This window comes from Protomyctophum bolini (assembly GCF_963924005.1).
Source record: "Protomyctophum bolini genome assembly, chromosome: 22".
In the NCBI taxonomy this organism is placed as follows: Eukaryota; Metazoa; Chordata; class Actinopteri; order Myctophiformes; family Myctophidae; genus Protomyctophum; species Protomyctophum bolini.
The window spans coordinates 10,999,796-11,012,828 of NC_137883.1; the positions used below are offsets into that span (position 1 = coordinate 10,999,796).

Below are 13,033 nucleotides of genomic sequence, written 5' to 3' on the forward strand. Positions count from 1 at the left end.
AACGTCAAACTAAGTCTGTAGGGATGGACTGTTCAAATCACCTAAAACACATTGGTTCCAAATCTAACGTAGGCCTACTCGTTCGGCAACTCTACCGTATAGTTTGTGTGTCTGTGATTTTAAGACGGTGATATACTCTGGCTTCCTCTGCACTCTAAACGGCAACATCTAATTGGAGTTTGGTAAAAAGATTATCAGAATAATGTTCAGGTCAACATTTTTGCAAGGATGGGTGGACTGATCCACAGACAGACAGACAGACAGACAGACCCACCCCAAGAGCCAGACGGAGAGAGACGGAGACGTAGAGAGAGTTCTATTTGGCAAAGTTGTAACATACCAATAAAGCTCTTTGAAATTAATTGAATTGAGTGAGAGAGAGGGGGAGTGGCTGGGGAGTCCATCTGTTTGGTCAGATTTTTGATTTCTGCAGTGTAAGAGGGTCATGAATCAGCCACAACATTGCCACTAAGGCCCCATTTAGACTGCAGTCACTCACATCCAGTCAAATCTGATCAGATTTATTTCTCAAATATGTGACACATATCCCCATGATTTTGCAACCCATTTTTTTCACCCAGTGTAAAATATCTAATGTAATCCTGGGCGCTACACTTCCTCTGCCAACCTGAGGGGGCAGCGGACTGACCTCATGCTTCCTTCTATGCATGAGTAGTCCAAGCCGTTTCTTTTCACCTGACAGGGGAGAGTTTCCCCGACCGGACGTAGTGCGTGGAAGGAACACGTTATCCCGATTCTCGACCAGTTCCTTTACTCTCCATCAAGCGCCTTGGCTGGCCAGGGGGAGGTAGTTTAGAGACCAGGATTACTGCATGTTTTTTGTGAGGGTACCTACCCTAGGGGACATGGGGAGAACATGCAAACTCAAAACGGCCCTTTCAAGAACCCAGGACCTTCTAGCTGTGAGGCGACAGCACTATACCGACTGTGCCACCATGCCCCCATATGTGACACTTTTTGATACAGAGACAGTCATGGTGGCAATACTAATTGTTCAGGAGAGGAGAAAAACTGATACATGTTTGTTTTTTATCCAAAATGAGTAAATAGCACAGACAGACTCTTCACATAAATGTCAGAGCTGAAATCGACATGTAAATATGAAATAAATGCTTAAACATGTAGCTAGGTGTAATGTTGGAGACCACAGAAGTGAACCTTTCAAGCTTGTTTATCAACCCGCTGTTTTCTGCAAGACATTAAGTTACTGTATATCTCCAAAACTGGTGGAACAATAAGCAACATCTGATTAGTGTTTGGTCAAAAAGATCAGAATAAAGTTCACGTCAACATGTTGGTGCACTGATTCTTGTCACAGTATAGGCTCCTTCGAGATGGTAAATGTAAACCTGGCATCCCAGGCCAGATGCAACCTTTTGTGAGCTTGTGGTGATAGAGGCTCAGGTGGTAGAGCCTCTGAAGTTTGCAAAATGTCTGGAAACTTTTAATTCTTGCCCGGGGGGAAATTTTGTGGGGAGTTCAACCAGGACAGCAGCTGTCATTAAATTCTTTGCCAGATTGCAGATTGGATTGAAAAAATCATAAGATCCTGAATTTCCCATCTGTTATGTTTATTATGTGTCTTGAGGAGGTTTTGTATGGATGATGTTATATTTTTCAATTTTCTTTTGAATACGCTTTTTGGACAAAGATATTGTGGAATAAATAATTGACTAGGCCAGGGTCCTCTTTAAGCCACCTGAATTAGTTTCTCTAGTATCCTTTGGTCCTTTGGACTTTCAGGAATACGATGTACTTCTCAAAAGAAGTACACAAAGTTCTTTACACACTTTAATAGCACAAGGGATAAAGTCCACAAAAGAAGATCCAACTTTGAAAGACATTATTTGTCACCTTCTTAAACGTGTATGAGCATATCTTTTGATATCTTTATTGATCATGCAGAGTTCGGCAGACAGTGCTAACAATATCCACCAATACCGTAATACAAGTTTAATACAGGTGAGTTGATGAAAGGCAAATGAATCCCAAAACTAAAACTAATCAAAAGCACTTGTATGTACGGTCAGTAACATCTCATACACCTAGTGATTTCACAGATAAAAGCTAGAAAGTTTACATTCAGTAGAGCACATAATCTACCAACACCATGCAACTGGCAAGACATCCAATTTCCACTTCCAATAGTTCAGCACTATTTGTTCAGTGGTTTGAAATGAGCTCTCCCATTTTGTTTGATTCAGGGAAGAAGAAACGTTCAGAAGTTATGAGCAGTTTACTTTCATGGAAAGCTACACCCAAAGCCACATACACCCTTTGGCTAGTTCGTATAAAAAGTGAATGAGCTTTTTGTCCCCCATGACCATGCAAATCAATCATAACTTGCATACCGGTGTAGATATTCTACTAACAGACAAAACACAGTACAAACACTCTGCCAACTCCATTGGCAGAGGTAAAAATGAATGTTTTGGCCTTCGTACATAATAACTAGGTCTTTCCCCTTTTCTTCCACACTTCAGCTCAGAATGATCCATGGGAGGTGCAGAGTGGCAGAACAGTATCTCCTCTGATGACTGAGAGTCAAATTCATTTGAACAGCCAGAGACCTTGGCATCAGGCTGTGCTGTGAGCAGATATGCCGTTATCTATCAGGTAAATGTCAGCTGCAGCCCTGTGGGCTCTCGGATGAGAAATGAAAAGGAAGGGAGGTGAGAATAAAGGAAAAGAGTAGTGAGAAAAGACTCATATAATCCAGAACCTTGTTTCCTGTTAGCCATTTCTACAGTGGTTGTCGTTCGCCTCGGCTACATCCGGGATAAATGGTAAATGGTGCATTTATATAGCGCTTTACATAGCTAGTGCATCACATTCACCCATTCACACACACATTCATACACCGATGGTGGCGGAAACCATGCAAGGCACCAATCAGCACATCGGGAGCAATTAGGGGTTCTGTGTCTTGCTCAAGGACACTTCGACAGTAACTCTGGGGGAGCCCGGGTTTGAACTGCCACCGTCGCCCTGGGATAGTACCTGGTCCGTCGCTAAATGCGCTCCGCTGCTATAAATCGCTGGGCACTCTGATTTAATGGATTAAATAACCCCGGGCGTTCGTTGTGTCCTTTGTTGTGCCCCTATTTTGCATGTCATTTTAGAGTGAATATTTTAATTACTATCTGTGCAGTTCTGTGATGCAACGCCGTAAATGAAGTCAGGACGCTCTCTTTATTCACAGATAATTCACATACAATATGAATCCATGACCCAGACCTTCATGTAGATGTTTGGAGGTGTGTGTGGGAGGGCAAAACTCCTGACTAATAAGCATATTGCACCAGGGAGATTGGTATAGCACTGTGCTTTTGACTTGCCAAGGCACACTCCTTTGGGATACACTCTCAAAGTAACATGATTGATGGTTGTCTTCTAGACTAGAGCTGTCTAGGCAGTTGCTTGCTGCAAGTATAATTTGACTATAGTATATTGTATAAATAATTACATTATAGTCCTCCTCACTAGACAAATGGTTGTTTTATGGTTTAAAATGTTTTTTTTTTTAGGGTTATTCAGGTTGGAGTAGGCATTAACTGAAGGCTATTGTATAGCAGTGGCTCACAGCCTCAGCCTGATTACCTCAAAAGTCTCATATCTCCCCTAAGCCATAGGCAGTTGCTTTGGCTTAGTGGTTAAGATGTTGGCCTTCAGTGCAGGGGACCTGTGTTCGATTCCTGGGTGTTACACTAACATAAAAAACAACTATTGAACAGCACTCAAAGCATCTGATGAACGTGATTCTATGTTCAATTCTTGATTCTTTCAACTTTACTAACTGAAGGCTAACATACAAAAGATCGCTTCAACAGTATAACAGGCAGTTGTTACTGAGTGATGGTGTAGTAGGGGTTGATCAGCAGAGAGAGTTCATTTTCAAATCCCACTCTTCCTGAAGTTTAATGCTAGTCATTGAGCTTCATTTACTGCTATTCTAGCAGTGGCTCACAGCCTCAGCTTGACAACCACAAAACTCTAATTGTCGTAGTGGTTAAGATGTTGGCTTTCCACGTGGAAAACTTTTCCCAGCAGCTGTTTGTTCAATGGAAGACATGGTCGGAGGAGGGAGGTGTACATCCTTCCATTCAAGGACACAAAAATTAAAGACTGCAAGTTTGGTGAGCTTCCTACCCTGCAAACGACTTGACTCATTTAGACCTGAGCTTGATTATAAAACATGTCTTCTAAATCATGACAGTTTTCTGAATGTCAGTGGAGCTCAACCTATTTCATGTCAAGGACCCCCAGAATTATCTGTATTTTGCCCCACATTTTATGGATTTTTCAAAAATAGCAGATCTATACAAGCTCGTAGCGCTATGAGCTTGTAGATCTGCTATTTTTCAACAGCTAAAGTAAAACAATGCTTAAAACACCAAAAGGGTTTCTGCCCAGAATGGGTTAATTGGGATAAATGGGTTAAAGGGATATTTCGTGTTAAAAAAACCTTTGGTAATTTTAGAACACCCCATGCAGTTTTTAAGTTGCTCAATGCAGTATTTAGAGGTCGGGTCACTGTGTTTTCTATCATGGTGAAAATGGACTGGTTTCTGAATTGCCCACAGCCCAGACACAGACTGGTTTCTGAACTGCCCACAGCCCTTCTATGTGACAGACTGGTTTCTGAACTTCCCACAGCCTTCCTATGAGACACAGACTGAGTAGGACATTTTTTTATTTTGTGCTGGAGTTTGGAAGCACTCGTCGTATGTCACTGAACGGCCCTGCGTACCACCTGTTTCGAATTTGCACATAATGCAGGAGGCAGCAGCGCGACCCGTTAACAAAAACGAGTGCTTCCAAACTGCAACTCTTAGAAAAAGAATCACCTGCAGAGGATGTCTTGACAGAAAGTAGCTCATAACATTGTTTACGGCTAGTATCTGTCCTTCCTGGTTGTGTTTCCCATCAGTGTGGTTGTTATTAACACTGTACAGAGTACAGACTCACGGTCCAGTAAGGCCTTCCACTAACTCATCGTCCGGGGAGACACTCCCCGGAGTTTTTTATGTCTCACACTCTGCAGGTCCATGGACTTCTATTATGGACCCCCAGCTGCCTCAAGAGTGTGACCGTGGACCTGGCCTCTTCATGGAGCCAGCAACAGAGTGCCTGCCTGCCTGGAAATAGTCATCAAGTATCATAATTATGTAAGCTAAGAACCTAACTGTTAAAAACTATGCATACTGTAGATATTATAGTGCTACTGTATGTCAACATGAACCAACGTTATCAAGCTTACGGTGAGTAGCATGCAACACACATGAACATGGCACACGTGCGTGCAGCCTATAAACCTATTGAATTATAAGCAATAATAGTATCTTTAGCTTAGCCTTAGCATGTAACAACAGTCATGAATGCGGCGTGCGTGTGCGTGCGTGCATGAACGTGACACACGTGTGTCTGTGTGCGTGTGTGTGTGTGTGTGTGCGTGTGTGTGTGTGTGTGTGTGTGTGTGTGTGTGTGTGCGAGTGTCACTGTCAGTGTGTGTTCTGGTTCTAACCAGGAGTTTAGTAATGTTAGGCTGCACTGGCCTGGAATCAGTTGGTTAAACAAGTGGACATTAAGTTTCTATAGGAGTTGTCTTGTTGTACTGCACAGGGGTCAGTTGGTTAAACTTGTGGACATTAAGGTTCTATAAGAGTTGTCTTGTACTGCACTGGGATCAGTTTGTTGAATTGAGTTGGTTGAATTGATTTGACATTTTTGGAGTGGTGCAACTCGTATACGGAGCTATGTGTCTGTGTCCCTGTGTCCGAGCACGAAAATAGCATTTGGTTTGTTTTCACAACCAAGTGCACTGTTGCGCAGCCTAACACAAACACATATTAACTGTTTATATGATGAGTTTGGGTGTGTGTGTGTGTGTGTGTGTGTGTGTGTGTGCGTGTGTGTGTGTGTGTGTGTGTGTGTGTATATGCGTGTCACTGTCAGTGTGTGTTCTGGTTCTAACCAGGAGTTTAGTAATGTTAGGCTGCACTGGGATCAGTTGGTTAAACTTGTGGACATTAAGGTTCTATAAGAGTTGTCTTGTATGCACTGGGATCAGTTTGTTGAATTGAGTTGGTTGAATTGATTTTTAAGTTTTTGAGTGTTGCAACTCGTATACGGAGCTATGTGTGTCCCTGGCTGGCGGGCTGTGTCCCTGTGTCCGAGCACGAAAATAGCATTTGGTTTGTTTTCACAACTAAGTGCAATGTTGCGCAGCCTAACACAAACACATATTAACTGTTTATATGATGAGTTTAGGTGTGACAGTACAGTACAGTACAGTAGAGGGACCCCCTGGGGACCCCCACACAGTAACTCTGTCATTTCTCAACCGTTTCGGACACGGAACCAGGATGTCACCCTGGGTGCGTTCGTGTGGAAGTTCTGGGGACCCCCCAGGGACCCCCACACGGAGTTGCATCACTCAGTTCACACGGGTGTGATTTTTTTAATGCAAGCATCAATGTGTCTGTGACTCGTTATGGTTTCAAATAAGTATGCAAATTCTAATAGCCAATAGTTTTTGTTGACTAAAACTAGACAAATAAATTCACGGTTTCTTGGACTAAGATAAAGACAAAGAATCGTGACTTTTAGTCGACTAAAACATGACTAAATAAAAAAAGGATGAGTTTGACTAAATATGATGAAAACTAACTAACGGTGATTGAAACTGGACTAAGACTGAGACTAAATTTAAAAATAGCCGACAAACATGCAGAGAGATGCCAGGTCATTTGTAGACCTGTCATCCTAGTGTGTATAGTTTCAATGTAGAGATTATTCATCTTTTTGATTAGTTAGACTTAAGATATGTTAGGTTTACCTATGATCCTAGACTACTATTTGTATGCATTTGATGGCTCAGTCTGCATGGATTGGCTATGGACTGCTAAATGCCTAAATTGTAGCCCTGGCTAATGCAGAATAAACATGTTAATTCTGACTTGGGTCATTGTGCTGTGTGAATTAGAGACACACACACAACCCATTTTAGGCGGGAACCCCTTTTGGTGTTCGCATTACGTTATGCTTTAGCTATTTAAAAAATAGCAGATCTACAAGCTCATAGTGCGCCACCGAGTGGCGCGATACGAGCTTGTAGGTCTGCTATTTTTTTTAAATTTAAGAACGACTGACATAGAAACACAGCTTTTTCAGAAAACTGTCATTTTCAAACAGACATTTTTAGAATCTGATCTCAGGTCAGAATGGGTTAATTGAGCATTTTGATCGTGGCAGTTCTGCTAACCAAACCTCCTGTATTTCTCATGTGTCCAAAGTATGGGCCAAACATGCCGGGTTTGTAGGTCTGCGCAATTCCATTGGTGACGATTTTCAGCAACGCCCTGCACATAGAAACACACAGACAGACACATACACAAAAAAACATGACCAGTACAACCACAGTCTTATACTGTTGGCCACTAAGTAGCTCTCATGTGTCCTCCGCTTCGTATTTTTCTTCCTCCTCTTCCTCTTCAAAATACCTGGCCTGACCCGTTGCTGCACAGCAACTATTAATCTAGAGTTTTGTCAGTTAGTCACAGCTCTACGCTCTGACTGTCGCATACAATTTTTATATTACTTAAAAATTACTTATTACTTTAATTACTTTATATTATGGTAGCAAGGAGCGGTGGGGGACTAATTTACATCCAGGGTGGCAGCTTAATCCTGAAAGAACAGGTTTCCATCTCTATTGGAGAAACTGGTATAAAAATTTCACACTTCTTTATGGCTGCTGGTAGGGCATTCCACATTTTGGTGGCATAGCAGGAGGACGAATTGAAACCCTTGTTTCGTGCCAAATCTGGGTTGAACGTGTGGAGCTCCCTCTGGTGATTGTGGACTTGGTTGACATTTGTGAAGTAGTTAGACAGGTACATGGGTATCAAGGAGGTGTAGTGCATTTTGTAGACTAGGCCCATTGAAAGTTGCTCTAGACTACTCTGGACTCTGAGCCATTCTACCATAATAACCCAATATTTTCTTTTTAAAGTAACATTAAAGTAGGCCTACATTAAAGTAATAGTACTATCCCAAGCAAGAATCTTCAATAGACACCCAATTGATTGAATTTTCCAATTCCAGACATTTTCTATATAGGTAATGTAGCGCTGTAATGATGGGACCATTTTAAGAGCAGTAGTCTCCAAGTTTCTTCTTGTCCCGAGTGTCAAATGTAAGCCATTTTGCACATCAAACATTGTTCTTTGTTTAAGAAGATGTCAAAGGAAAGGATGTGTGACTTTTACAGAGCTGTGAGAGAAAGTGTTTTCACATTCTCTATATCACAGTACAGTGTGGTATGAAAACGGATCAGTTGATGACAGGAAGAATATAGGGTAGTGAATGCAGCATAAAAAAATGATCGGTCACCATTAGCCAAGCATTTTAGAAGAGATTTAGAACATCTGCATTCTAAGGATGGGTCTGAAAATACTCATCTAGAACTTTTTGCCCCACTTCCTATTAGGGGTGGGCAAGAAAATACTATTTTTATATATTTTTGTTTTTATTTTAGGTTTTATGACAAATCCACGTTCAGTGGATTTGCTGTTGTCTGGGGTTTTCTCTGTGTCTTCTGGAGCATTTTCAGCTGCAATGAAAACAGGTAAACAGGCCTCAACAGTGACATCTGCAGGCAAATTGTTATGTCATATATGGGATTCCACAGGCAAATCAGAGCATTTCTTTGAGCCAGAAAACCATAGACCACAGAAAATCTACTGAATGTTCAGGTTTTTGGGGTGCAATTGAGCTCAGAAAACCTAAAATAAGAAGAATTACAAAAAAAAAAAAATTATGTCACGATCAATGCATTACTGTATTGACATGTAGAACATACCAAAAGGAAAACAGCCTTTTTGGAAGCTTTTTTGTCATATGCAGTAGTTAATCCTATTGCATAAAGCACTTAGGTCTTTCCCTCATTAAGCCTCAATAATGATAGCAGTAGGAACTGTTCAAGTGGTAAATTAATCATGATCAGCTAGCTACTTGTTTCAGCTCTCATTTGTGCATTTTATCCAATTGCGGTTCCATTTTGCACACACAAAAAAATCCTTTCCTAAGGCAGGTTCCATCTCAGGGATTTTTTTACTTCCCTAATGTCTCATGAAAATAGAGGCTTGAATACACTGAACGCACGCACGCACACACACACGCGGCGCAATCATCACAATAAGTTTTCACAAAGGTCTAACGTTTGCACTTATCTAGAGGTGGTGTTTCACAGTCATCTCTCCAATAACACTTTAATTGTGCTGCCACCGTGACATAATTAGCTAGAGTTTCTCTCTACCTAAAGATTGCAGAGTTGAGTCATTGCAAATAAATCTTCGTATGCTGCGCTGAAAATAGCTGACCTACAAGCTCACGAGTTGCGTCCATGACACCTTGTGAGCTTGCACTGGACAGTACAAGCTCACAAGGTGTCATAGGTCTGCTATTTCCGGAATTTTCATAAATTGGGCATACTGTATGCTTTGCTTTCCCAATTGCATCAATGTTGAACTCAAATTACTGTCACCATTCAACTTAAAACATACACACAATCAGCTCTCCCCTTTGACCTCCTGCCTAGCACTATCAAAAGAAACAGAATCCTTTCCTTATGAGACGTCACACTTGACATAGAAATCCATATCTCTTAATTTGTATGTACAACACTGCTACATCTCAATTCCAAAATGACGCATACTCACTCTATTCACGGCAGACTTTTATGTAAGAGGTAAAATAATGAGTCAGGCCTTAGTACTAGAGATGAAAAGAAAACAAGACATTGAAGACAATACAGGATGTCTTAATTCATCTACAAAATGGTCATATTCATTCATGCAAATATATATAGCTACAAATAAATAAGTGATTGCTAAACATGTTTTGCTTTGATCTAAAAAGGTTATTTTTAGATCAGTGGTTCCCAAACTTTTCAGGTCGAGACCCAAAAGAGAGATTAAGTTTTCCCAGGACCCAAACTATTAGAAATAGAAGATTGACAAGCGCACAACGCATCGCACTGCAAGCTTGTAGATCGGCTATTTTCACTACTTAATTATTTGTATTTTTCATTCATTCAATCAATTTGTTAGATTTGTTGGTTTGTTTGTTTTCAAAATTGTTTTTATATTTGTATTAAGAAATACACATTTTAAATGTAGTACTATCCAGGCAGTGAGCCAGTCCAGTGAGACAGGCAGGAAAATTCTGCATGGGGAAGTGATTGTCATCACTCACCCAACACCGCTGAAGTGCCCTTGAGCAAGGCTCTGAACCCCCAACTGCTCCAGTGGAGCTACTTAGTGGCCAACAGTATAAGACTGTGGTTGTACTGGTCATGTTTTTTTGTGTACGGTATGTGTCTGTCTGTGTGTTTCTATGTGCAGGGCGTTGCTGAAAATCGTCGCCAATGGAATTGCGCAGACCTACAAACCCGGCATGTTTGGCCCATACTTTGGTCAAATACCAAGTATTGTTTGAAGTATTGCGGTAACTGTGTATTTATGTTGCCCTTAACTAACGATATAAGTTGATAACACTTTACTTTAGGGTACAAAATCATAGTGGCAATACAATTTAGGCATTAAAACGTAATCCAGAGCAATTTACAGTAAGCAAGAACAAAACATGGTAATACATTAAATGATAGTCATCAAGAATGATACGTAAGCTAAGAACCTAACAGTGGAATATCTCTAATGAAACTATGCGTATACAGTGCTATGTCTACATACAATGTTATCTAAGTTACAGTACATAAATTGAGCCTTTGCATACGCCAGAGGTCATAGAGGCTAGGGCAAGTGCTATGATTTCATTTAGTTTGATTAATTTAAGTATTAACTCTTCATTAGTTCATCACAAATTAAGTTTAAATTAAGTGTATGAATTTGTACTCTGGAGTGTTGCCAATTATTTTCCCAGCCTTTTCTCTCTTTGTGGGACGTTTATATTAGGAGGACACAGCAGGGGCGCACGCACGCACGCACGCAGACACACACACACACACACACACATACACACACACACACACACACACACACACACACACACTCACACTCACACACACTATTGATTTGCTGGGTAATTGAGTAGAAATATGTCTGACTCCTTGTGGCTATAGCCTTATGAAGGCTCATAATTATCTGAACCGGCTCCAAAATGTGACAGACCATTTGTCAACCCTCTCCCCTCCGAGCACAAGTCTTCATCTTCAATGGCTGTAATCGACAAGTAGGCTGACTGATTTAAAGTACAGTACCAGCTCCTTGGGGGGATTAATTTATACTTTGACATACAGCCACACCGCTTGACAAAATAACAGTGCCTTCTACAATTTTCAAATGCTTCCGGTCATACAGTCTGAGATACGGAAGCTCCTTTGATGATTAAGGGGGAACCCTTAACCCTTAATGAAGCCTCCTCCTCCCTCCCTTTACAGTCTGCTTAGCAGAAATGGAAATTGAAAATAAAATTATTTTAATACTTGCCCTGATGAAGACTCTTTTGTGAGTCGATGTTGGCGTAACTTTATTAATAAAGAACCTTGATTTTATATCCACCCTCTCCTCATTTTTGAGTGGTGCAACCACTCCCATAGACCTCTTTGTGTCCTCCTGGGTCCCTGGCTGTGTCCGTCTGTCCGAGCACGAAAATTGCGTTTTCACCACCAAGTGTCACTTTTGCACAGCCTAACACACGTAGTAGTAGCGGCCTTCAGTCTCGAGAGACCATGGCACAAGCGCACGTGGATTGGATCAGGTGGTGCTGAGGGAACAGTACTTTGTGTGTCTGAGCAGCCCAACACCTGAGTGACAGTCTCTTTGGCAGTGATGGCACACATATTAACTGTATTTATGATGACTTCGGGTGTGACAGTACAGTAGAGGGACCCCCACACAGTAACTGTCATTTCTCAACCATTTCGGACGCGGGGTACCGGGCAGCTCCCCTGTGTACTTTCCTGGGGGTCTGGATGGACCCCCCGGGGACCCCCACACGGAGTTGCACCACTCACTTACTTCACACAGGTGTGATTTTTATACTTTTTTCAGTGCTCGGATCACCGCCTTTTCTTCAGCATTTTAGTCCCTTTGATTTTTGAAGCGCCATATTTTAAAATATATTTTCGTTAACGGAAATGCCACCTTACTCTCTTGGATTTGGGGAGGTGTAATTTCACTCTATATAGCATATGGTGGTGATTGTGGAATAGTTGTCTGGCTACGCAAGAATACTTTCAGAAATACTAGCTGTCACTCAGTTTATTCTGAACTGCACAGTGTTCATTTAACCTCAAAGAGGGTACAAATGGAATTGAATGGACCCATGAGGGGATTTGATTGTGACAGAGGTTTGCCTATACAATAGATCTGGGAGCAGGCAGACTCCAGGGAAAGAGAACGATGAAGTGAAATCACAAAATGCACAATCAGCTGCCTCCGTATACAAGCTCATTAGAAAAACAATGTTTTACCGTCCTTGGCACATGCTAGCGCTGGCTTTATTTTTGGATTTTAATCATGTCTTTGGCAGCTGCTTATTTATGCTACAAAACATAATGGGAATTAGAAGGTAAGATGCACTTCACCATCAAACAATGCTTTTTATTGTGGAGGGAGGGAGAGAGAGAGAACAGAAGCCTGTGAAATTAAATATACAGACTCTGTTCAGAGCTTCTGTATAGTGTGTACTGTGTAGTGCCTCTCCAGACTGATCCTACTTAACAGCAGGAACTGACTAACAGCTAGAGCCCAGTCCTAACTAAAAAGCAACTAATTATCTCTGTCAGGCCAGAAAAGCCAGGGGTGGAGATTATGTTTTTGAGCGGTGCCTCCGCTATAGATATATATGTTTATCCCTGCGTATGTACAGTATGTATGTATGTTGTATGGGTGTCCCTGCATGTCTGTCCGAGCACGGAAAGCTGCAACACGGTAACTCTAATCATTTCTCGACTGTTTCGGATGCGGGAAGGCTCACCGGAACAGGG

The 13,033-nt window shown here is 41.5% G+C and overlaps 1 protein-coding gene across 1 annotated transcript in view; it reads left to right on the forward strand.

Annotated features, from left to right (window-relative positions):
- Positions 1-4,323, forward strand: part of man1b1a (mannosidase, alpha, class 1B, member 1a) — a 31,518-nt gene extending 27,195 nt beyond the window's left edge. The window contains exons 15-16 of the mRNA XM_080755920.1: positions 2,505-2,637; positions 4,072-4,323. Of these exons, the coding sequence (XP_080612046.1) occupies positions 2,505-2,614 (110 nt within the window). The 3' untranslated portion in view covers positions 2,615-2,637; positions 4,072-4,323. The remainder of the gene's footprint in view (positions 1-2,504; positions 2,638-4,071) is intronic.
- Positions 4,324-13,033: the final 8,710 nt, after the last annotated feature.